The sequence below is a fragment of the Hyla sarda genome, chromosome 9, assembly GCF_029499605.1.
Source record: "Hyla sarda isolate aHylSar1 chromosome 9, aHylSar1.hap1, whole genome shotgun sequence".
Taxonomy (NCBI): Eukaryota; Metazoa; Chordata; class Amphibia; order Anura; family Hylidae; genus Hyla; species Hyla sarda.
In genome coordinates, this window is record NC_079197.1 from 10,028,195 (window position 1) to 10,055,284 (window position 27,090).

General features: G+C 42.2%; 2 protein-coding genes across 5 annotated transcripts; one reads left to right on the forward strand and one right to left on the reverse strand.

Annotated features, from left to right (window-relative positions):
* Positions 1–2,296: 2,296 nt before the first annotated feature.
* Positions 2,297–13,638, reverse strand: LOC130291790 (olfactory receptor 5A2-like). Of its 4 annotated transcripts, none has more exons than XM_056541060.1 (5): positions 13,510–13,638; positions 6,807–6,868; positions 3,928–4,011; positions 3,727–3,799; positions 2,297–3,274 (listed from the first exon to the last, which is right to left on the reverse strand). In XM_056541060.1, exon 5 carries the CDS (start codon positions 3,265–3,267, stop codon positions 2,326–2,328), a length of 942 nt encoding a protein of 313 aa, XP_056397035.1. In that variant the 5' UTR covers positions 3,268–3,274; positions 3,727–3,799; positions 3,928–4,011; positions 6,807–6,868; positions 13,510–13,638; the 3' UTR covers positions 2,297–2,325. The 4 variants fall into 4 exon arrangements, with proteins under 4 accessions (XP_056397035.1, XP_056397031.1, XP_056397032.1 ...); XM_056541056.1 differs by having other exon boundaries at positions 3,727–3,853; XM_056541057.1 differs by lacking the exon at positions 13,510–13,638 and adding an exon at positions 11,454–11,556 and having other exon boundaries at positions 3,727–3,853.
* Positions 13,639–16,212: 2,574 nt separating this feature from the next.
* LOC130291159 (uncharacterized) lies at positions 16,213–23,877 on the forward strand. Its single transcript, XM_056539630.1, has 3 exons — positions 16,213–16,329; positions 22,127–22,156; positions 22,485–23,877. The coding sequence occupies exons 2-3, from the start codon at positions 22,154–22,156 to the stop codon at positions 23,451–23,453; spliced, it is 972 nt and encodes a 323-aa protein (XP_056395605.1). The 5' UTR covers positions 16,213–16,329; positions 22,127–22,153; the 3' UTR covers positions 23,454–23,877.
* The last annotated feature ends 3,213 nt before the right edge of the window (positions 23,878–27,090 follow it).

The following is a 27,090-nucleotide window of genomic DNA, read 5'->3' on the forward strand; positions in this document are numbered from 1 at the left end:
TTCTCCTCCCCCAGCCGGATCTGGCAACCGTAAGCTGAAAAGGAGGTGTGAATGAAATTGAAATATACGGCAATGTAGATCGCTTTTAGCTGAAAACAGCCCAGAGGCACCAGGTATAGAAGAGGCCAACTCCCAAGCAGGGCTGGTGCAAGGATTTTTGCCACCCCTTGACACCGCCCATTGACACACTGCTTCGAATAAGCGGCCAGAGCTTCAGATGCTGGCTGGATAATAACTTTCTTGCAGTGGGCAGAGCGGCACCCCCATGAAGAGGGCACTCTAGGCAGCTGCCTATTTGCCTATAGGCAGAACCGGCCTTGCTCTCAAGTCATTATCTATAGCTCCTTAATGACGTCATTAAGTTAGTCATGGGGGTTAAAGGGTCAAAGGTGTTGTTCCAACATTAGGACTTATTCCCTTATCCATGGGTTATAGACCCGGCATTAAAGTCCCAGGGGTCAGACCCCCTGTGATCTTAAGAATCGGCTCCCTAGTTGGAATGGATAGGCGGTCATGTAGGCACATTTGCAGTCCATTCACTGACTATGACTCTGGACCTTGTTTTTGACATGGTTGCCCAAGCAGTCGGACCAATGCTCACCTCGCCTGCTCCAGTACCAGTGCTCTGGTCCAACCCGGTCCCACTGTTTACTTATTTGGATGGTGCGCTGTCCTAGCACTGCTTAAGACATGTGAACCCACTCAAGCCCTAGTGATGGCAACAGAGTTTGGGATGTCAACAGGAGATCCGAGACAGAGCACCATCTTGACAACTGGGTCAGGTTGGACCCAGGCACTGAAACGGGCAAGGGTAGTAAATAGGTCAAAGTACTGTTAATTGGTTGGACAACCCCTTTAAGGCTACTATATCATCTAACCCAGTGTTTCCCAACCAGTATGCCTCCAGTTTTGCAAAACTCCAATCCCACCATGCCCAGACAGCCTTTGGCTGTCCGGGCATGCTGGGATTGGACTTTTACAACAACTGGAGTCCCACTGGTTGGGAAACACTGGGATAGACCATATAAGAGCCTTAAAAGGGTCAGGAAACACTGATCTAATCATCTAATTTGGATGGTGTAGTCAGAGAAGAGAAGGATTGCTCGTGTGTATGGTTGGATATGGATAGATAGCTGTTAGATGTACATGGGCCATGGGTCATCTCACCAGTGGACACAATGAGCTGGTGACAAGATAGGACTAGCCTGGAGATTAGTGGTTAACCCAGTTGAACCCATTTCATATTATCTTCACAGCCTTTGAGAACCACACAATCTTACGTTCCACCCATATTTTTGAGGATACATTTTGAACATCGTTTTGTCATGAATGGGGGGAAGAGAGAAGTGAGCCCTAAATCTGTCCCAATAAACCACTCTCCCTGCCTACTTGCCCATCCGCCCTAAATGACGGATCAACAACTTGGAGCCAGTCCCTGCTAGCGCTAAAGTGCATGGAAACTGGAATCAATATTAACGGCAGATATGAGAATATGAACAAGACTAGATATGGGGATAAGTTTACCGCAGACAAAACCAGGTAATGCAGGGGATGAATAGGTTAACTGAATGTCAGTACACTAAACAGGTCAGAAAATCAAGAGCACTGTTCACACTCAGAACAAGGAACACACTAAACACCCCACTCCAAGCATGGAGGGACATCAATACCAAAGTCAAAAAGCCTCCTAGCCAGTGGGCACTCTCCACTGAGTGATCAGGATACTGGTCTAGGAGGAAACAGAAATCCTAACTACAATCAAACATGGGCACACACACAAGACTTACTCACTCCTAGATAGACGGATTAGCACAAGGCTCAGAACAGGATTCTATCCTAGGAGTAGCAAGAATAAACAAGGTCAAAACAGGACTTACATAACACACAGTGTGAATACTGACTAAGGCAGCACAAAACAAAATGTAGAACGAACATACACAAATACTAAAACCTGACAAATGTACTAAAACAAAGCAGGCTAAAATCTATATATCAAACAGGACAGAAAACCATGGTTAATACTCAGGATATGTGCACAGAGACAAAGTTAACATGATGCCAACATGGCCAGAATACAGGTCTAATTACCAGCAGCGAGTTCCAGCAGAGCTAGGATCTAAATAACCCCACCCAAGATGCAATAGGCTGAAAACATTAACTCTTCCCAAACCAGGGAGAATTAACACAGAAACTGTTCAGACAAAAACAATATCTGAACAGGACCAAAAGAAGAAAATACAAAATACAGAAAAACAGACAATACACTTTTATTGAGTGATATTGGGTGACAAAATATGGAAGACAATGTGGTAGATGTTAAAAAACTCAATGTATATTCTTGCTCCCCAGCATCTTCTTCAGTGCCCGTTTTACCTCCCTGTTTCTCAGGCTGTAAATAATGGGGTTCAGCATGGGCGTCATGATGGTGTAGAGCACGGCCACCACCTTAACATCTTTGTCCATGGCATAGGTAGAGGAGGGCCAGATATAGCTGAAGATCCCACTGCCGTAGTATAGAGCCACTACTGTGAAGTGGGAGGCACAAGTAGAGAAAGTCTTTTGTCGACCTCTGCTGGTGCTAATCTTTGTAACCGCAGCGATGATCCGGCCATAGGTGACCAAGATAAAAGTCAATGGCCCCATCCCAGCAACTGCGACTACAAACAAAAATATGGCTTCACCAAGCTTCGTGTCAGAACAAGACAACTTAAAGAGAGGAGTAACGTCACAGAAGAAATGGTCCACTTTATTCGGGCCACAAAAGTCAAGGCAGGAGATTGAAATGGCTTGGACCACCGAGTTTACTAGACCACAAGCCCAACAAGAAAGGACCATCCTGAACCTCACCTCCCGGCTCACGATGAGGGTGTAGTTGAGCGGGAAGCAGATGGCCACATATCTATCGTACGCCATGACGGCAAGGAGGTAACATTCTGCCACCACGAAGAATTGGAAAAATGATAGCTGGGTGACACAGCCTGAGAAAGAGACGGCCTTCTGACCTGTGACCAGAATGAACAGAAGATTTGGGACAGTGACCGATGAGAAAATGATATCAATGATGGAAAGGTTGGCTAAGAAGAAGTACATGGGGGTGTGCAGACGCTGGCTGGAGGTGATGACACTTAGAATGACAATATTACCGACAACTGTGATGAGGTAGATGCCAAGGAAGACGAGGAACAGCAGAACCTGAGGGTCTTTAGCATCACATAGACCCACCACCAGAAAGATGGACACAGATGACTGGTTTCCAGTTTTTGCCATTGGATTGCTGGAAATATGAACAAAAGATTAGATCACTTAAAGGGATACTCCGCTCCTAGACATCTTATCCCCTATCCAAAGGGGCGGAGGCTTGTGACGTCATGGTCACTACCACTTGTGACGTCACGACCACGCCCCCTCAATGCAAGTCCCATAGACTTGCATTGAGGGGTCGTGACCATGACATCCTGAGCGGGAGTGACCGTGACGTCACAAGCCTCCGCCCCGCATCACCAGTCATCCGGAACGGGGCGAAGTTCCCTCCATGCACCGGATGTCTGGGGTGCCGCAGCCAAGATCACGTTGGGACCCCCAAGATCAGACATCTTATCCCCTATCCTTTGGATAGGGGGATAAGATGTCTAGGGGGGGGGAGTATCCCTTTAAGTTTCTGGAAAGTTCATATAGATATTTATTGCCATGTCACATGTGCATTCAAATAACTTGACTGAACCTCACCTTTATGGCATCTCCACCAATGTAGAACGTCTATCATCAAGGCGGATTCTTCTATTGAGTCTTGTAGAATTTTCTAAGGGAATCAAAGGGTGTTTGTCATCTGTGTCGCCTGTAGTAGGGGATGAACCTATAAAAGTGATGTGTCTAATGTATCTATGAGAGAGGTAGATACAGTAGATGGAATAAGTATTGGGCTGTCACCTTTTTCCCATTGAGCAGTACCCGCTTATTCCAGGTCTTCTCGGCTCACGGACAATTCTTCTGATTATTTTTCTTACTCCTCACCTGACCGAAGGAAATTTTTGGTGAAATGATCGTCCTCTGTACTTCCGTATTATGGCCCAAACAGAGCCCACTGGGACATTCAGAAGCTTTCAGCAAACACCGTCAGAATGTTTTGCAATAACTGGGTTGTGAATGTCTGTCTCTGCTTTTGCCCATCATGAGATGTGTCTTGTGTGACCTCCTGCCAATGAGACCTTTTTGTAGCCATCAATTGGGACTAAACCGACTGCACTAACAAGGGGCTGGATTGCTTTTTAATTACGAATAGATTTCTGCTGTTGTCTTGGCTTTCCATGCCTTTTTGTACCTCCCTTTCTTCATGTGCTTAATACTTTTTTTCCCTTTTTCTTTTCACATTGTTACACATAACCTAATTTCTGAGCTTATTTGTTTTGGTTTCTTAGTGTGTATGAATTACTTGGGGTGTTACAACATCTGGGAAAATGTTATGTTAATAGAAACTGGAAATATATTAAGTGAGAAAAATGTTGACGTATTCAATACTTATTTTCCCCGCTGTAAACAGATAGATAGATATGAGATAGATAGATATATATGAGATAGATAGATATATATGAGATAGATAGATATATATGAGATAGATAGATATATATGAGATAGATAGATAGATATGAGATAGATAAATAGATATGAGATAGATATGAGATAGAGATAGATATGAGATAGATAGATATGAGATAGATAGATATGAGATAGATAGATATGAGATAGATAGATATGAGATAGATAGATAGATAGATAGATATGGGATAGATAGATATGAGATAGATAGATAGATATATACAGCAACAAAAGAATTCTATCTTTTTATAGATAGATATATAGATATGAGATAGATAGACAGATATGAGATAGATAGATAGATAGATAGATATGAGAGAGATAGATAGATAGATATATACAGCAACAAAATAATTCTATCTTTGTATAGATAGATGTATAGATATGAGATAGATATGAGATAGATAGATATGATATAGATAGATAGATAGATAGATAGATAGATAGGAGATAGATAGATGGATATGAGATAGATAGATAGATATGAGATAGATAGATGGATATGAGAGAGAGATAGATATGAGATAGATATGAGATAGATAGATATGAGATAGATAGATATGATAAAGATAGATAGATATGAGATAGATAGATATGAGATAGATAGATGGATATGAGATAGATAGATAGATATGAGATAGATATGAGATAGATAGATAGATATGAGATAGATAGATAGATATGAGATAGATAGATAGATGGATATGAGATAGAAAGATATTAGATAGATATGAGATAGATATGAGATAGATAGATATGAGATAGATAGATAGATATGAGATAGATAGATATGATATAGATAGATAGATATGAGATAGATAGATGGATATGAGATAGATAGATATGAGATAGATATGAGATAGATAGATATGAGATAGATATGAGATAGATAGATATGAGATAGATATGAGATGGATAGATAGATAGATATGAGATAGATATGAGATAGATAGATATGAGATAGATAGATGGATATGAGATAGATAGATAGATATGAGATAGATATGAGATAGATAGATAGATATGAGATAGATAGATATGAGATAGATAGATGGATATGAGATAGATAGATAGATATGAGATAGATATGAGATAGATATGAGATAGATAGATATGAGAAAGATAGATATGAGATAGATATGAGTTAGATAGATAGATATGAGATAGATATGAGATAGATAGATATGAGATAGATAGATATGAGATAGATAGATATGAGATAGATAGATATGAGATAGATAGATATGAGATAGATAGATTGGATTAGATAGATAGATATGAGATAGATAGATATGAGATAGATAGATATGAGATAGATATGAGATAGATAGATAGATATGAGATAGATATGAGATAGATAGATATGAGATAGATAGATATGAGATAGATAGATAGATAGATATGAGATAGATATGAGATAGATAGATATGAGATAGATAGATATGAGATAGATAGATATGAGATAGATATGAGATAGATAGATATGAGATAGATATGAGATAGATAGATAGATAGATATGAGATAGATATGAGATAGATAGATATGAGATAGATAGATGGATATGAGATAGATAGATAGATATGAGATAGATATGAGATAGATAGATAGATATGAGATAGATAGATATGAGATAGATAGATGGATATGAGATAGATAGATAGATATGAGATAGATATGAGATAGATATGAGATAGATAGATATGAGAAAGATAGATATGAGATAGATATGAGTTAGATAGATAGATATGAGATAGATATGAGATAGATAGATATGAGATAGATAGATATGAGATAGATAGATATGAGATAGATAGATATGAGATAGATAGATATGAGATAGATAGATTGGATTAGATAGATAGATATGAGATAGATAGATATGAGATAGATAGATATGAGATAGATATGAGATAGATAGATAGATATGAGATAGATATGAGATAGATAGATATGAGATAGATAGATATGAGATAGATAGATAGATAGATAGATATGAGATAGATATGAGATAGATAGATATGAGATAGATATGAGATAGATATGAGATAGATAGATAGATATGAGATAGATAGATAGATAGATATGAGAGAGATAGATGTCACAATGGAGAAGAGCAGCACTCTAATGATGGGTGCCAGTGATTTAGGTTGTGACCCAGGATCTTTATATAGATGAAGTAATAAAGACTCAAGAGGTGAAGCGTCTCCGGTACCTGAGTGAATATCCCTCCAGCGTCTACTTTATCTTCTGCTGCAGCTTTTCCTTCACGTTTAGCTATTACACATGCAAAAAAATAAAGAATTAAAAAAAGTTGTAATACCCAAATTTCAGCAATTACTGATTTTAAAATGAACATAGAAAAGTAGAGAAAGATATACCGTATTTATCGGCGTATAACACGTACTTTTTAGGCTAAAATTTTTAGTCTAAAGTCTGTGCGCGTGTATACCCCGATATACCCCCAGGAAAGGCAGGGGGAGAGAGGCCGTCGCTGCCCGCTTCTCTCCCCCTGCCTTTCCTGGGGTCTAGAGCGCTGCTGTCGGCCCTTCTCACATTTGTTTAGTTATTTCCATCATTTTGTTTCCTGTTTAAAAATATGTGTAGAAACGGACATCACTTATTTTTTTTTTTAGGCGTTTTTGACATTTATTTTTGGTGGGTAAAAAAATAAATAAATAGATAAAAAAGAAAGAAAGTAAAAACCTACAAAAAATGCACCTACTAAAAAAAAAAAAATAAAAAAAAAATTATAATAATTGTTAAAAAAAAATTATTGAATAATAAAAAAAAAGTAAAATAAAAAATAAAAAAATCCAAAAACAACACATCAACATGCGCTGTAGTGTTCTTCTTTATTATAACCTCTACTTTACGCCTCATATCTCCAGTGCTGACATCTATTATTCTCCCTCTGGGGCTGGACTGTACTGTTCTTTATTCTCTACTATAAACTCTACTTATATCCATATTAATGCCGGATGATATCTGAGTCTTCTAACGCTGCTGTATTATTATAAGCCACCGACACTGGGATTACCGGCCCTTTAAGAACATGGATCATTTCAGCTGCAATATAAGGATCTCACAAAACTCCACAAAGAAGGCTGGCATTTTTTAATTATTTATTATTTTTATTGTTATTATTATTTTTATTAATAATAATCATAATACAAATCATATAAATAAGAAAAATAAAAAATAAAAATAAAAAAATAAAATAATAATAATTATATATATATATATATGTATATATATATATATATATATATATATATATATATATATAAAGGTATGCAAATGTAACATAATAGAATAGGTGCAGTACATTTACTATAGTTTAATATATCTATTTATTAATATATAGTTTAAGAAATTTTACTATGTTTATATGTTTTTAATACAGTGGATTGTAATGTCATTAAAGGGGTACTCCGGTGGAAAACATTTTATTTATTTTATTTTTTTATCAACTGGCGCCAGAAAGTTAAACAAATTTGTAAATGACTTCTATTAAAAAAAAAAAAAATCTTAATCCTTCCAGTACTTATCAGCTTCTGTATACTACAGAGGAAATTCTTTTCTTTTTGGATTTCTTTTCTGTCACGACCACAGTGCTCTCTCTGCTGACACCTCTGTCCGTGTCAGGAACTGTCCAGAGCAGGAGAAAAAAAAAATCCCCATAGCAAACCTATGCTGCTCTGGACAGTTCCTGACACGGACAGAGGTGTCAGCAGAGAGCAATGTGGACAAGACAGAAAAGAAATCCATAAAGGAAAGAATTTCTTCTCTAGTATTCAGGAACTAATAAGTACTGGAAGGATTAAGATTTTTTTTTTATTTTTTTATTTTTTTTAATAGTAAAAGTAATTTACAAATCTGTTTAACTTTTTGGCACCAGTTGATTTAAAAAAATAAAATAAATGTTTTCCGCCGGAGTACCCCTTTAATGACATTACAATCCAATGTATTAAAAACATATAAACATAGTAAAATGTAAAAAAAAAATATATATATATATATATATATATATATATATATATATATATATAAAAAAAAAAAAAAGTTTCATGTATAGAAAGCATTAGGCTGGGTTCGCACAGTGTTTTTTTTCCCAGTAGTATTTCATTTATAAAAATGCGTCTGAAAAATCGTGGACTAATTATGCTCTATGACGGTCTACAATGGAACAGTTCTTATTATCCCACCAAATTAATGTGTTTTCCCAACCAGGGTGCCTCCAGCTGTTGCAAAACTACAACTCCCAGCATGCCCGGACAGCCGCTGGCTGTCCGGGCATGCTGGGAGTTGTAGTTTTGCAACAGCTGGAGGCACCCTGGTGGAGAAACATTTCTCTAGCCTAAAGGGGAGTAGACCTGCAGTCTGAAATATAAAGTTATTACGGAAGGAATATGGCATAAAATAAAATGCTAAAAAAAATATTTAAAAAAATTAAAAAAAGCAGCAAAAATAAATAAAGGATACAAATGTAACATAATGGAATCAGCACATTTACTATGATATATATCTGCTGCATTAATGACATTACAATCCAGTGTATAAAAAACATATAAACATAATAAAATGGAAAATATATATCTTACATAATACATCATTTATATATGTGTGTATATATATATATATATATATATATATATATATATATAATAAAAATATATTATTTTGTAAAACCCCATATAAAATATGATATGAAAAAGAAAAAAAATCAGAGAATTTTATTAGTGAAATAAATGTTATTATGAGGTGATACGGGACGTGTGCCGGAGACGGTATGATAGGGGGCGTCATACTCACAGTCTGTCCTCCCGCACGTCTCCCGTCCTCCGCTCTCATATGAACCTTCACAAAACCCCATTGGAGAAGATCCCGGGTGACTGTTCTGCACCTGACGCCAAAACCTGGCCAAATAATAAAAAAAAATTCTTAACCCCTTAAAGGAGATTTATCATGGGGAAAAACGTATCCCCTAACCAAAGGATAGAGGATATGTTTTAGATCGCGGAAGCGGGGGGGGGTCCAACCTGTACGGGGCCCCGACTCTCCCCGGGAGCGGCGCGTCATGACCCCCGCACGAAGCGGTGGCCGACACGCCCCCTTCATATATCTCTATGGGAGAGACATTCAGCTATCTTCGGTATTCTCATAGAGAAATATGGAGGGGGCATTCCGCCACCGCTTTTTGTGGGGGTCATAACGCGCCATTCCTTTGGGAGAGCCGGGTCCCTGTACAAGAGATCGCAGAGGGTCCCAGCGGTTGGACTCCCCTCGATCTAAAATGTACCCCCTATCCTTTAGAAAGGGGATATGTTTTTTTCCCCCAATAAAATATCTCCTTTAAGCACGCTGCCTGTTTTTACCTTAATGACCGAGCCCTGTTTTTACCTTAATGACCGAGCCCTGTTTCTACCTTAAAGGGTAACTCTCATTAAAACGAATTTTTGCTATTGCACTCCTTATGGTGAATAAAAAATATTTCTAATATACTTTGTTTAAAAAAAATGAAGTTTTCTATGTTTTATTTGTACTTAAAAAAGCTCAAGAGCACATTTCCCCCCATCTTATACACAGACTTTAGACCAAAGTCCAAACACAGAAAGTGCAGCCTGGAGTGCTGAGGGGTGGGGGGGGTGTCCAGCCTCATCCAATCATAGCTCCTCCCACACTTAACTGCCATTTGCTGTTGGTTGGACACCCCCCCCCCCTCAGCACTCCAGGCTGCACTTCCTGTGTTTGGCCTTCGGTCCTAAGTCTGTGTATAAGATGGGGGGAAATGGGCTCTTGAGCTTTTTTAAGCACAAATAAAACATAGAAAACTTCATTTTTTTTTAACCAAAGTATATTACAAATATTTTTTATTTACCATAAGGAGTGCAATAGCACTTGTTTTAATGAGAGTGACCATTTAATGATTGGGCCCTATTTTTACCTTAATGACTGGGCCCAGTTGTTTTACCTTAATGAGATAAGGAAGTAAGCGCTCCATAGAATAATATTGTTGGACCCAGAGAGCTGAATAGTTGTATAAATGAACTGTTCACCCTGGGTGGTTGTGTAGGCACATACACAACAAAGGGAATGGGTATAGGATGGACCGTCTGCTGCCCTCCAGAACATAAACGGTAGTGGATGTTTGGCTTCAAGGGAACCCGGCTGACGGCGCTGATCGACCAGACAGGTAGATAAACTTAAAAGAGGATTTATTGACCAGAATGCAACGCGTTTCGCTGCACATGCGCAGCTTCCTCAGGCATCATTTTTTCCCTTAATGACCGGGCCCTGTTTTTTTACCTTAATGACCGGGCCCTGTTTCTTTACCTTAATGACCGGGCCCTGTTTTTTTTCCCTTAATGACCGGGCCCTGTTTTTTTTCCTTAATGACCGGGCCCTGTTTTTTTTCCTTAATGACCGGGCCCTGTTTTTTTTCCCCTTAATGACCGGGCCCTGTTTTTTAATTCTGACCTGGGTCTCTATAAGTTGCAATAACTTTAGATGCTTTTACTGAGTGAAGCGATTCTGGGATTGTTTTTCGTGACATATTGTACTTTGTATTCGTGGTATATTTTTGTTGACACATGCAGTGTTTTCTTGTGAAAAACTCCAAAATATTGTAAAAAAAATTTGGAAAATTTCTGGTGTTTCTTTTTTTTTATGGTGTTCCCTGTGCGGTATAAATAAACATGGTATCTTTATTCTGTGTTTCGGTACGATTCATAACAAATTCCTTTTTTTTTGTGTATGTGTGATTTTGCCAATGTGTGAGGGTTTTTTTTTTGCAGGAAAAGCCGGACATTTTATTGGTACCAGTTGCATTACATGCTATCTGTTGATCATTTAATTTCACCTTTTTGGACTAAAATTAGCAGTTCTTGGGCTTTTTTTGCTATTTATTAATTTTTTTACACCGGCCACCGTGCGGGATAATTAACATCATGAAAAAACATTTTATTTTGATATTGCTTATCTGTTATGCAAGTGGTCTTCAACCTGCGGACCTCCAGATATTGCAAAACTACAACTCCCAGCATGCCCGGACAGCCAACGGCTGTCCGGGCATGCTGGGAGTTGTAGTTGTGCAACATCTGGAGGTCCGCAGGTTGAAGACCACTGTGTTATACTATACTGCCACACAGTATAACTATCAGTATTACATTGACACTGAGACTATGGGATCCAGCCTATGAATGGACCTCACAGGCTTCCGTACCTAGCAGAGAAGAGGCCATCAGCTGGCTTCCTGTTGCCATGACAACCATTGGGTCGCTGATGGGGGACAGGAGGAGCCCCACCCCCTTTCAATCCTACAGATGCCATGATCAGGACCGACCACAGCATCTATGGGGTTAACACTGCCAAGACCGCATGCGATCTTGGTCTCGGCAGCTACGACGGGATCGTCCAATCTTTTTTTAAATTTTATTTAATCAGATAATTTTTTATTATTATTATTATGAAATTTTTGTTTCACAGCATATATATCAGACAATATAGTCACATGTTATATAACAATAGGAATAATATGAAAAAACGTGAAAGATAATATGAAAAACAACCCCCAAATAAAAGCAGTGTTTCTCAATCAGAGTGCCTATAGCTATTGCAAAACTACAACTCCCAACATGCTGAGAATGGAACAGGCACCCTGGTTGGGAAACACTGGTTTAATGTCTAAGGGGCCTCCTAAACTCAAGCCAACAAAATGGCCGACAGTTGTTTTGGTATCCTTGACGGCATGTGACATCATAAGACCCCGCAACACCTCAACAGTGCATGACATCACAATGAACTTGCATATAAGGATCACACAGGGCTGAGTCTGCTTAGTTGCAGCAGAAGAAGCCTGGTGGAAGAGCTGATGAAGAGCTGAGGAGGAGCTGAGGAAGAGCTGAGGAGGAGCTGAGGAAGAGCTCAGGAGGAGCTGATGAAAAGCTGAGGAAGAGCTGATGAAGAGCTGAGGAGGAGCTGAGGAGGAGCTGAGGAAGAACTGAAGAGGAGCTGAGGAAGAACTGAGGAGGAGCTGAGGAAGAACTGAGGAGGAGCTGAGGAAGAACTGAGGAGGAGCTGAGGAAGAACTGAGGAGGAGCTAAGGAAGAACTGAGGAGGAGCTGAGGAAGAGCTGAGGAGGAACTGAGGAAGAACTGAGGAGGAGCTGAGGAAGAGCTGAGGAGGAGCTAAGGAGGAGCTGAGGAGGAGCAGGTGACATCAGCGTCACCTGCACTAACCTGCTGTCCAGCATCTACATTTTCGGCATACTTCTGCATTTTTCGGCATCTCGACATCAACAGACGGTAATGACGAGTGTGATCAGCGTCACCCACCTGTACCAGCAGGTTGGTGTGTGTGTGACGCTGATATCAGTTCCCCTATACACAGGGGGTGTTCAGCAGCGGTGAGCAGACGAGAGACGTGATCCAGGGTGATATCCGATCGCCACTTGTGGGGTCAGGAAGGAATTATTTTTCCCCTGAGTTCCGGTCTCCGGGTTTTTTCTTCACCTTCCTCTGGATCACTTGGCGGTGGCTCTTCAGGTTCACACTCCACTGAACCCAAAAAAGAACCACAAGCCACATTATTTAATAGAATATGGGACCTCTGCCTATCGCTACGGGGGGCTTCTAGAAGGGCGCTAGTGGATGCTGTTAACAGCACCTGGACTTGTCGCTGTTATAAAGTGCAATGCGGCTAACGCCCCTGTAAGAGCTCCCTAATAAAAATATAATAAATATAATATAAATAAAAAAATTAATAATAAATAATAATAATAAAATTGCGCCGCGCCTTCTAAACAAAACTGTCTCTGGTGTCGTTTTTTTTCTGTCATTATTTAAAAACTTAGTTCCCATAATCCCTAGGGATCCAAACACTTCTAAACCCCAATAGTAGTATAAAGCGGTGTATACCCTGTATGTAGGGGTCTCAATGACACCCACTGTAATAGTCTGGGGGCCTGTTCTGTACTATTTGGGTCACATGGACGCTATCACTGCGCTCCTGCACCATCAGCAGCTGGACCGCGCCGGGAATACACAGCTGGGATCCTGCTTTAAAGTGGTTGCCAATGGTTGCCATGGCAGCAGGCCCCCTGCTGCCATGGCAACCATTGGTAACCACTTTAACAGGCATACAGATAGTTATGGCGGGGCTACACGGCCTTTGTTATGCCCCATAACAAAGGCCGTATAGCCCCGCCATAACTATCTGTATGCCTGTTAGGCCATTCCAGAGGCTCCACCTGATATCTCACCTGTCCTCTTGGGTTCGATACCACAGGAATGTAATACGGTCACATAAGTCCTGATCCTGACTGAAAAACGACTGATCCAAACCGACAGCCTCATAGATCCCTATCATGTTACTGCCGGCCATTACACCAGTGGTCAGGACTGGGAATGGCGGCCATGACAGGGACAAAAAATGCCACAGTATTCCCCACCGCGAAAAATTCCGAAGTGTGGACTGCGCAGCAGAAATCCATTGACAGGAATTTCCGAGCGTAAATTTTATGCTATTTTTTTTTCAGCAAAAAGGCCTCATGAGGGATGAGATTCATCAAAACCTGTGAAGAAAAAAAAGTGGTGCAGTTGCCCATAGCAACCAATCAGATTCCCGCCATCATGTTTCAGAGGCCCTTTTAAAAATAAAAGAATCTGATTGGTTGCTATGGGCAACTACACCACTCTTCCTCTGCACAGGTTTGGGTACAGCTTGTTTCACACTACATACAGCATCTAGAGATGAGCGAATTTACAGTAAATTCGATTCGTCACGAACTTCTCGGCTCGGCAGTTGATGACTTTTCCTGCATAAATTAGTTCAGCTTTCAGGTGCTCCGGTGGGCTGGAAAAGGTGGATACAGTCCTAGGAAAGATTCTCCTAGGACTGTATCCACCTTTTCCAGCCCACCGGAGCACCTGAAAGCTGAACTCATTTGAAGCAGGATAAGTCATCAACTGCCGAGCCGAGAAGTTCGTGACGAATCGAATTTACTGTAAGTTCGCTCATCTCTAACAGCATCCAAGGGGCATACTGTAATAGGAAGCAGCGGACCCCCATTGATTCTTATGGCCTTACGGCGTCACCCAGTGATTTTGTTTAGGCCAGTGGTCTCCAACCTGCGGACCTCCAGATGTTGCAAAACTACAACTCCCAGCATGCCCGGACAGCCGTTGGCTGTCCGGGCATGCTGGGAGTTGTAGTTTTGCAACATCTGGAGGTTTGCAGGTTGAAGACCACTGGTTTAGGCCATATGCACCATATTCAAAAGCCCAGCGTCCCCCGTTTTTTTTTGTCTAGGTGACTCTGTTCAGCCATAGAAATCAATGGGGTCCGCTGCTCCTGTTAAGGGTGCGTTCACACTGAGTAATTCAAGAGGAATTTACTCGAGTATTTCCTCATGAATTCTCCGCTTCAAATTGATGCACATCTTCTCTGCCCATTGACTTTAATGTTTTTTCCGCTGTCCTGTTCACACTGCGGAAATTCTGGTAGCAGAATTCCGACGCAGAATTCCTTTCCGCTTGAAGAAAGAACATGTTCATTCTTCAAGCGGAATCCGCTAGCAGAAATCAATAGAAGTCAATGGTAAAAAAAAAAAATTCTTACGCGTGGAATTTGCGCGGAAGTGGCTGAAAAACCCTTCACTTGCCATTTCCGCGCGCAATTCCACGCAAATAGAAAATTCTTTTTTCCGCACATACATTTTTCAGCGTGAATTCCTCTCGATTTACTCAGGGTGAACGCAGCCTAAGGCTCGGTTCAGACTACGGAATTTCCGCCCTGCAATTCTGCTTCGAAATTGCAGGCGGAAATTCCGCTTGCTAAAATGTCTAGTGTAGTCAATGATTTTCCGTTCACAAATTCACGCTTCGGAATTTGTGAAGCGGAATTTGTGATCGGACAATCCGCTTGGAAATATCCGCCTGAAGAATGGCGTTGCTCTTTCTTCAGGCGGAAATCTGCGCGGAACACATTGCAGTCTATTGGAGACTGCAGTGTCCGCGCGGTCCTAGCGCCGACTGATTCAGTCACTCGGAATCTCCGGGCGGAAATTTTCTGCCTGGAGATTCCGTAGTCTGAACCTAGCCTAAGGCTAGGTTCACACTGTGGAATTTCTGGGCAGAATTTCTGCCGGAGATCAAGCCGGCGGCACTAGGACCGTGCGGACTGCAATGCCGTCCCCATAGATGTCAATGCATTTCTGAGCAGATCTCCCAAAAGATCCACCCGGAAATGCATTGCCGTCTATGGGGACGGCAATGCAGTCCGTGCGGTCTTAATGCCGCTGGCTAAATCTCCGGCAGAAATTCTGCCCAGAAATTCCGTAGTGTGAACCCAGCCTAACAGTATATGTCAGCACCCTGTTGCTGATAGATATGGCCAATGGGAACAGTGACTCAGTGTGAACCTAGCCTTAAAGGGGAACTCTGGTAGTGACTTTCTGATCCCCTATCCACAGAATGAGGGACAAGGGTCTGTTCGCAGGGATCCATTCTGCTGGTATTCCCTGTGATCTCCCGCCCAGCGCTCCCCTCTGGGCATCTGGGCTCCCCAAGTTCAGTACCAGAGTTCCCCTTTAACTTCTGAGATCCCGGCCTGATCACATTTTCCCTCTCATTAGGAAAGATCTGGATCACCTGCTACAGGCCCGAAAGTTAAATGTCTTGGGTGGGGGAGGAGATGGCAGGACTTGTCTGTTTTGGTCAGAGGGTGCAGTATTGCTGGTGAGTCCTGTATGAATGTGTACGGGGAGGGGGGGGAATATGGCGGCTCCATGGACAGCAGATGGGGGGGACTCTGCCTGCGTCATTACTTTATATACAAATGTTTTCCCTCCATCTTGAGGTTTCCGCACTGGGGGAAGTGACTGCACTTCGCTGCTTCTGTATCTCCCCTAAGGCTTTATTCACATGTAGGCCCAGATTTCCCAAGCACAGCAACACTTTTTTTTTTTTTAATTTTTTTGTGTTTTTGGGGAAACCTTGTGGGGGAAAAGCAGATTCATCAAACAAAAACTCTTTCTTCCCACAAAAACAACCAACTTTAAAACCCAATATTTGGTGCACAGCTCTCAATATAAAATATATAAAAGAGGAGTCCCCCCCCCCCCACTGCTGATGGTGACATAGTTGTATACAGGTTACTGTATTTTTCGCCCTATAAGACGCACCTAATTTTAAAGGTGCAAAATCTAGAAAAAAAATTCTGTACCCAACAGTGGTCTTCAACCTGTGGACCTCCAGATGTTGCAAAACTACAACTCCCAGCATGCCCGGACAGCCGTTGGCTGTCCGGGCATGCTGGGAGTTGTAGTTTTGCAACATCTGGAGGTCCGCAGGTTGAAGACCACTGGTATAGGAGGTAGTACTGACGTGTCCCCGCCGCTCCGGACCCGTCACCGCTGCCCTGGATGTCGCTCCATTGTTGTTGCAGCGTCCCGGTGGTGTCCCCGCCGCTCCGGACGTCTTCTTCCGTGGGATCCACGCTCTCCGTCGCCGTCATCACGTCGCTACGTACGCCGCTCCTATTGGATGACGGGACGGTGTGCGTGATGACGTCGAAGGAGAGCACTGGCCGTGCAGGGGATCCCGGCACGGTGCAGACACTGAGGAGGCAGGTAAGGTCCCTCCCGGTGTCCTGTAAGCTGTTCGCGATTTCACCGCGGCGGTCCCGAACAGCCCGACTGAGTAGCTGGGTTAGTGTCACTTTAGCTTCAGACACGGCGGTCAGCTTTGATCGCTGCGTCTGAAGGGTTAATGCAGGGCATCACCGCGATCGGTGATGTCCTGTATTAGCCGCGGGTCCCGGCCGTTGATGGCCGCAGGAACCGACCCGATAGGTGTGTATTCGCCATATACGACGCACCAACTTTTCGGTGAAAAATACGGTAAATAAGGTCCCTTTGCATAGTGGGATTCCCCCCCCCCTCCCCCCTAGTTTTTTAAGGGTTCGGTTTGCTGGAATTAAACATGTAAGTTAGGTCTTTCACAACAACAACAAAAAAAAATTAAAATTTTTTTTAAAAATATAATAAATAAAAAAAATAAATATAAAAAATATATATATAATTATTTATTTTTTAAGTACATGTTCTTATGATCATATTGTATATGGTCAAGTGAATATATATATATATATATATATATATATTAAAACTTTTTTTTTTTTTTTTAAGGATTTTGTGTCCAATTTTAGTTTTTTCTAAATTACAACTTTTTACGTAAACTAAGGGGAGAGTTATCATAACCTGTCCAGAGGGAAAGCTGCTGTTGCCCATAGCAACCAGATTGCTTCTTTTTTCAGAGGTCTTCAAAAATGAAAGTGATCTGATTGGTTGCTATGGGCAACTTCTCTTCCCACAACATATAAAACAATGTTTTATACTTGTAAGGCTGGGTTGACATCACGTTTTAGGCAATATGGGACCGCATAGGGGTGCTCCAGTATCCCTGCCGTATGTGGTGACCGGAGTGACCGGACTCTGGTCGGCTCATTTTTGCCCCCGTATGCGGTTTTCCCACCAGACTTAAAACCGTGGTAGATATAAAAAATACCGGTATTTATCCAACCAATCCTCCAACTCCCGGAATGTTGCACCATATCCTATATCAGTGTTTCCCAACCAGAGTGCCTCCAGCTGTTGCAAAAATACAACTCCAACGGCTGTCCGGGCATGCTGGGGGGCGCCCCTGGTTGGGGAAACACTGACCTATACTATATACTACTATATAGTCCAACATGCTGGGAGTTGTAGTTTTCATTTGGGGCAGCTGCTGAGCCACAGGCTGTATCAGGGCATGCTGGGAGTTGTAGTTGGTAACTAACTGCAACTCCCGATTTTAATAATTTCAAAGTCACATTAAAACAAAAATGGTAGTGTTAAAAACTACAGATCGGGGGCGCAAAAAATGAGCCCTCATAAGGAGAAAAAAGTTATAGGGGTCAGGATAGGACAAAACTCTCCCTCCCCTCATGTGTATCATGTGATGTCGCGCATATATAATTATGCAAATTAACATGGCCAGTATATTTTTATTTTTGCAAGAAAGGTGGCAACCCTATCTGTGGGGTGAATCAGCCCAGAGTCGGGGGTCTAGGTCAGGTGGCATTAGGGCTGCTCTGGCACTGGATTGTTCCCCTATGGGGCACTGGTGTTGCGGCTGTGGTTTGTTGCTCAGCCCCACGTCAAATTAGGTTAGGGACCCGCTACAGTCAGATGGCTGTGATGTGGTGAGCGGGCTTACGGCTGTGATGTGGTGAGCAGGCTTACAATTTATGATCGTAACGTATAGTAAGGATGTGGTGTTTTATCTTTGTGTATATAATTTGTGTATAAAATGTATACCCAGCCTTAGGCCCCTTTTCACATTAGGTTTGGGTTGGTTCAGCAGAGTATGAGTTTTAAGTTCTGGACTATGTATCTGCTGTAGGGCTCATCCAATAATAGGAAAAACTTAATGGAGATCTATAGTGCTCTGAACTTTATCCCCTATCTGAAGAATGGGGGGATACGTGTTTAAATCACGAGGGGGGGTCTGAGCGCTGGGCCCTCCCCCCCCCCCCCCCCCGATCTCCTGTATGGGCCCGTGGCAATGTACAGGAAAGGGGGCGTTCCATCCCCGCATGACGCAGCAGCTGGCACACCCCCTCCATGTATCTCTATGAATGTGGCCAAGAGCTCAGACATGGAGGACTGTATCGCTGCCAATATCCACAGGTGTCTTTGCTCTATTTGAAAACTGTGATAAGTAAAAAACAATATACAAGTCTCTTTAAGGAGGTAATGCTACCTTCACACGGCTGTCAATGGGCAACAGCGGGCCTCAGTGGACCCCATTATAGTCAGTGGGGTCCGTTGGGCACTGCTGTTTTTCAGCGGGAGAATAAGACGGCACAATTAAGATTTATTTATTTATTTTTTCTTCCTGGTGGCCCCGATGGCCGTCACACTACAGTTTGTGATAAAACCTTAAGGTTTTTGGCCTCATCAAGGCTGCTATGTTTGTAATTTTTTTTCTTTATTTCTTTCTCTGTGTAGGTTGTTGCAGATTTTTGCCACAGAAACCACAAAAAAAAAATCTGCAATAGATTTGCAGTTTAGATAAAGCAGAACTAGAACTCCCAGCATGCCCTGAAAGCCTTTGGGAGTTATAGGTATGTGTGGGGCCCCCGAGTTGTGGGGTGACCACTGGGTGTGAAGGGTGTAGGTGGCTGAGGCAGATGGTATTAACCCCAGGGGCAAGATGTTACTAACCCCTAATGTTCGTGATGCCAGAGTGTTTTTGGGGTTCGGTAACCATCCAAACGATATCCCCGTTATGCCAAGGTTAGGCAGGGCAAGAGTCCACGACCAGGTTATGGTTAATGGAGGCTTTACTGAGGTCACACAGTTGTTACAGTCTTTACAGCGAGGCCAGAGTCCCAGAGAGTCACCCGGTAACACGGAAAGGGCCTTGCCGCTTGCTTGGGGTTGTAATACTTTTGGATCAGACTTTCATGCAGCCACTCTGACTATAATTGACTTGTCTGGTAACTTGACTTGGTTGTAGGTAGAGACAGTAGACATAGATGGCTGGACTTACTGACATGTGCCGGCACGAGGCCTCCCGGTGGACTGGATGCTGGATCTGAGGGTTATGCCTCGGCAAAGGTCTGGTGTAAGAGAGATGTGGTAGAAGAGCTAAAGAGAAACGCTTTTGGATACGGGTCTATTTTATTTTGTCGGTAACAGGTGTGAACCTAGTGAAATCCCCGGAGCAAGCTCTACTAAATGCCCCAATCCCGAATATCTCAAAGGGACTACGCAAACTTATTTCCTACATCTTTCTAGATGCAACGCGTTTCGCTGGACAACCAGATGACTAGCAGAGCCCAAGATGGACAGCGACGACATCCGTATGATCAATGCATGCATGGGGGCATGCATTGATCATACGGATGTCGTCGCTGTCTATCTTGGGCTCTGCTCGTCACCTGGTTGTCCAGCGAAACGCGTTGCATGCCGGGTAAATAAACCAGTTTACCTTTGAAGTCTTGTGCGCCGCTTTTATCCTGTGCTGTTCCTTGGAGGGATCCGTCTGAGTACTTATATAGGGGGGCTGAGCCAGAAGCCCATAGGTCAAGCTGCAGGTCATGTGTTTAACTTGTGCTCTCTGGATAACATGTGATAACTCAAAAGGTCCTTTAGACATTTACATTGGTCCTCCAAAAGTCCTTTTAAACATTTACATTGGTCCTCCAAAGGTCCTTTTAGACATTTACATTGGTACTTTATATACACATAATACATAACATTGTTCTGGCTAGACATAGTAACTTCATTATGGGGGAGACACTGTGGGAGAGCCCCCAGGACACTGAGGGACTCAACCTGACAGGGCCTAAGTGTAGTACAGGACTATGTTCTGTACTGTGACAATACATATGTAAAAGCTGGAGGGCCACAGGTTGGCGATCACTGTTAAATGGTATAAGAAACCCCGGCTGGAGTCCAACTCTTCACCATTTCTGTATTACTAGTGGCAGTGCAGGGTATTGCCCTGTTCACTCAAATGGGACAGTACTGCGGTACAGATGTGCAGATGTGCCCGGTGCTGACTGAATTAGTCGGTGCTAGGACCGCACAGACTCTGCTGTCTCCATAGACCACAAGGTCGTCTTCAATGCAGATTCAGCCTAAAGAAGGCCATTCTTTTGGCAGGGGGAAATATTGCAGTGTGAATTTTGCAGTGGCACCCTATTAACAGCAATGGGACTCTGCTGCATCGGAATTTCCAAGTGAAATTTCTAAATTGAGCAATGCAGGTATGAGTACTGGTTAACATTAAAAGGGCAGACACGCTTGTGTGAGCACCTTGGCCCTTGGCAATATTAGGAGGCCGGATATCTCCTTTTATTTAAATCGGCTATGACATCTGATTTTAGATGGTTTCTGGTTTCTCAGGACTTTGAACCCAGCTTAAAAGGAGGAGTATATAATCAGTATCTAAACACACTATGGAATTTCAAACCAGGAATCCGCTTAGGAATTTTGGTCAAATTCCGGTGCAGCAGAAACCCACTGTCAATGGGATTCTGGTGCACAGTGCATGTTTTGAAATTCCAGCGGCTAAAATTCTGCCACCTAAATAATGGTCCTGTCCATTCTTCAGGGGTCTATGGGAATAGCAATGTCCTAGTGCTGGCCACACTCGAAATCTACAGCCAGAAGTTTTCCGACCGGAGTGTGAACCTAGCCTCATGGTAACAGCCAAGCACTGTATTTGTCAGCCTCATGGACTTTGAACAGAGCAGCCATAGGCCTTTTTTACTCCTTTTAGGCCAATTCATAATAGGGGACTTGGGACCACTATTCTAGTTATTATGGGGAAAACCCTAATCGTACGCTTATAAATAAACAATTTTTCTCATATCTACCTGCAAAAGCAGAGGTCACCTTTGTCACTTACTGTAGTTTATCTTTTCGGAATTGCGCTCTTTTAATGGTTCTATCCTTTTAACTATTTCCATTTTACTCTACAGGATTTGCTCAGTTCCTGCAGTTTCCAGATGGTAAGAAAATTTAACCTTTTCTAAAAATTTTTTTCCCTTTTTATGGTATGTAATGGATGTAGTAAACTAGCCCTGAAGAGCATTGACCCTGACCCCTCCCCCATATGTCAAAATATCTCAGTAGGTATAAACCCTTCATTTTGTTTCTCTTTTTGAGAAATTGATGTTACATAAATATGGCTGACCACAAGTACAGACAACGAAAATGGTTGTAACCTAGATTTCCTGGAGTCGGGACTGAAATAAGTTGGTCATGTGTGATTAAAAAAAAAAAATGATGCATTCTCTTGGGTTTAATTTCAGTTTTTTCTCTCTCCTACTTCTGTAGGGTATTTCCAAAGGCCTTGGACCCCTCAATATGTACTTGGGCACTGAGGAAGGGGTCTCCTTTCAGACAGACAATGAGCTGTTCTTGTGCTCGAATTGTAACGGTAAGCAGTACCTGATCTATGCCCGAGACATGAAGGACCTTGGCAGCAAGTTTCGCATCTCCGTGCTCCCAAATGGCAAGGTCCTGCTGCAGGATTTCCGAGATATGTATGTCAGCTGGATGAATTGTGAAGGCACAATCTACTTGGAGACAGAGAAGAGCACCCCAGATGAACTTTGTGAGTTTGATGTGTTCAATGATGGGGAGAAGGTTCTGTTTAAAGCCTCCAATGGCCTCTACGTATGCCGGACATATCGACACCATGGAGACAACATTGAAGCCAGTCGTTCTGCCATGGATGACTGTTGCCGGCTACGTCCTGGTCTGGGGGACATGTATGCCCCTTGTTTTGATATCTCGGACATTGAATTGAATGATGTCTCTAAGCTCATCTGCCGCCCATGTGTGCTTAAGAAAGAGACCTTCGTCAACAAGACGGATGTTGCTCAGAGCCATGGTTTCACTCTTAGTTGGGAGACCCGAACCACAGATACTACTCATTGGGAAACAACTTGGGGCCTGAACACCACCTTTTCAGCTTCATTCTCTGTCCTGGGCTTTCAAGCAAACATAACCTATAATGGTACGTTCCAGAAAGTCGCCACCGCCAGCAGGTCTATTGTGGAGAAGAGAAGCATCACAGTCGATGTCCCACAGCACAGTAAAGTCACTGCTCAGTTAGTTGTTTCCAAAATGGAAAATGCATCAATCCCTTTCACTGCCTTCATCCGCAAGACAAAAGTCAATGGAGAAACTGTTGCTTTGGAAGAAAAGGGGGTATGGAAGGGGCTTGTGTATGATACTGTAACTCTGGAGACCAAGCAGGACCCTAATGGGGATTTTGAATATACATGCCGAGCACTTTAAAACTAGGGTGCCAAAACACCGCTGATAGACCAGAAAGTGTCACTCCTGCTAAGAGTAAATATATAATTCTTAGTGTGACCATTGTCGCTGCTGCCTTGCGCGTTACTATGGTAGACTTGGCCTTGTTGACCACTTTTATGGCCACTGTCTGTACTAGAACGCGTCTTGCTTTTGGACATTTCAGTCTTCACTGGAGTTTAGGCCCCCCCCCCCCCCCATCTTCAACTTCTGTCTGAGTCCACCATCAACAACCATGGCTGAATACTTTCCTTACAATCTCTCTCTTCTCATGACCGGGGTGATAATTCTAGGTTTCTCACATTGTTGGGCTACTGCTGTTTTTGAGTAGATTGGCACTAGTGGGTTATCACAGTACCCTTCACAGGGATTCTAAAACAAACTCTCTCGTATTTAACAATAAATCGCAATCTGCATTGAAATACTATTATGGCTGTGTTGTCACTTATTGGGTAGATACTAAATATATATATTTTTTTGGACGGGCTTCTCAAAGAGATTGAAGTGTATCTAAACTCTCCATTGGAGATCATACCGATCATCATAAGTTGGCCATACAGCAAAAAAAAAAATTGTTGGCTGAACCTACTGATTTCAGCAGGAATGGCCAACCACCTAATGCTTGGCTGAGCATGCATATGCCATGGGGGGGGGGGGGGGACTAGTGTCTGTTGCCCACTCATCCTGGCAACCGCTATCTTATGTGTGGCATTAGAGGGCCACATGCACTACCGTGGTGACCAAATGACATGAAGCTCAAAGAGAAATCTTCCACTTATCCTCCACTTGATATCTTAAACAGTAGAAGTGTAGCTAAAAGCCTTGTTTGTAGGCCTCTACATGTCTTGTATACACAATGTGCAAACTGTATAACAGCCAATGCCTGTAAAATTACTTGGACTAGATCTCTGGAAAGGCTTCATATATGTACGCCTATTTATAGAACGAGAAAACTATAGTCATTTCAAATACTTGTAACAAAATTAACTTTTTTATTTTAAATATCCTTTAAAAACATTAAAAAAATTTTAAAGCACAAGAAAAACCCCCCACTGGGGAGACAGACAAAAGGGTGACACAGCCTGCTCACACAACTTATCTGGGACTGATGTACAAGAAAAAGCCAATACCTATATCCTCAATTTGTAATATAAGCAGAGCGATGACACTTAAAGGGGTACTCCCATGGAAACTTTTTTTTTTTTTTTTTTTTTAAACTGGTGCCAGAAAGTTAAACACATTTGTAAATCCCTTCTATTAAAAAATCTTAATCCTTCCAGTTCTTTTTAGAAGCTGTATGCTAAAGAGAAATCCAAAAAAGAAATGAATTAATATGGCCTTTTTTGTTTTTTATTTTTAATTTTTTGGAAGAAAGGTGGCATCCCTAAGTGTACATGGGATGGCATCATTGGTGTGGTGCTTTTTCAGCCTGAATAGAGAACCATAACCTAAAAATGGCCTCACTTCTGGAGGACTTGAGCTTTCCGTGAATTATGTGGCCGGCGGTTTATCTGGCTGCCAAGTAATTCCATATCTTGTATCTGGCTGCCAAGTAATTCCATATCTTGTATCTGGCTGTGGGTTCATCCTGTAAAATATACTTGTATCTGGGCCTAAGCTGAAGAGGCTCTTTCTGGTGAGACGGCTGCTTCAACCTAGGCAAGTTTTTGTAGTTCAGGGAAATTTAGAGCACATAGGGAGAGTTATCAAAACCCGTGCGAAGGAAATGTTGCCTATTTGCCCACAGCAACCAATCAGATCGCTTCTTTCATTTTTTTTTTTTAACAAGGCCTCTGCAAAATGAAGCCTTCTGACGGGTTATGGGCAACTTATTTTTCCGGACAGGTTTTGATACCTCTCCCCTATACAAAGTTCAGAGGTCCAAGTAATTCCTAGTCGCTTTCTAGAACATTTTTTTGGTAAGAACTTTATTCCACAAGGTTGAAGCAGCCGTCACTTTCTCCTTTGGGGCCTGTATTATGAAAACTCTGCAGTTAATAAAGCCATAAGAGAGTAAGGAGCGGGAGGCTGTGACTCTATGGGCCCCAGGGTCCTGCGGCTTTCACAAGATCCACTGGGTGCTTTGGATTACTTCATTTACTTTATTTTTTATCTTCCTGTAGCAAATTATACCCAGAGGAAACAATTACTTAAATAGAATTGATGTTGAATGATCCTTAAGCTCTTGGCATATGTTCACTGTGGCAATGAATAAAGAGAAGCCCTCTTCGTTGGGCTTTAAATGACTAAACCTAAATGCAGAGGTATTTGTCCGATGCCTCTCTGACCTGATGCCCACAAGAATGGTATACCTTCTATTCTGGGAACATGCGCCATTTGAGAGTTTAGAAAAACTGATATTGTGGCCAATGTTGTGTTCTCGTAATAAGTTTAATGATATCCAGAACAATTTTTAGGTAATTTACATGTCCTAAAACGGATTGGTCCACAAACACTTGGAGACCATGTGCAATGATACACTAATACTTGTACATAAGTAACAAAGAGAAAGTAGTCCTGCACTCACCACAGTCCACCGCTATGAGAAACGAGGAACCATTGATTCAACAGGGCTTATACGGGGGCTCAGAGGCAACAACAACCGGTGGTTTCGCGCTAATGAGCACCACTTCTGGCCTCCGGAAGAATTGCTCGTTGGCACGAAACCACCGCTTGTTGTTGCCTATAAGCCCCATTGAATCCCATGGCACCTCGTTTGTCATAGCGGTGGACTGTGGTGAGTGCAGGACTTTTTTATTCATTTTTTATTATTTACATACCCTTTACCTGTTGCATATTCTGTCCTTGCTCCGCCATACTACCCAATGTACATTTCAGTAGCTCTGGTTCTATTGGTTGATTTCGCACCTGGGAACATACGTGATGACACAACAATGCTTAGACAAAAAACAGTGGTCCAAAGGGTGTTAGTGATGAAGTGGCACATGGGGACCAAGGACCATAATAATTGGGAGTTATGGGTAAAGATTAATGGGGACACTTGAGGCTGACATGACTGGGGGGGGGGGGGCGGCATCAGTCTATAGTGCCAATTGGAACCCACTAGTTGTGGAGGGGCTCGATCTATTTATCAGCCCCTAAGAGCTCTCCATGTCACCTTTATATGAAGTAATAGGCTTCACCCTCATTCATGACAATAACACGTTAGTGTGTGTGTGGGCATTTTCCCCCGGCGAAGCCAGTTTCCTTTTATGCAAGTATGATTGATTAACTTATATAGAGTATGGAGAATTTCATTGTAGTCCGCTGTTCCTACGTGGTTCACTTACGATGTGAAAGATTAGGTAAGAGTCTACCACAGGTTAACGCAATAACTTACTCTGAACACTTATGAATTAAATGCCTGTTCGCGATAGGAAGCGGGCTTCCTCCTGCTAGGGCCATGGTGACCTGACCATTACGTAGGCCATTCTGACTAGCACCATATGGTGAGAGAGCTCTGATGGGGCAGTATAGGACAGTACAGCCCCATTACAGCTATGTAGTTCTTTTTGGCTCTATAGACTGATGCCCCAAAATGATACCACACTTGGGGACCAAGGACAGGTCAATGTCCCATTTTAGAGCTTAGCAGCATTACTGTGGTTTATAAACCCAA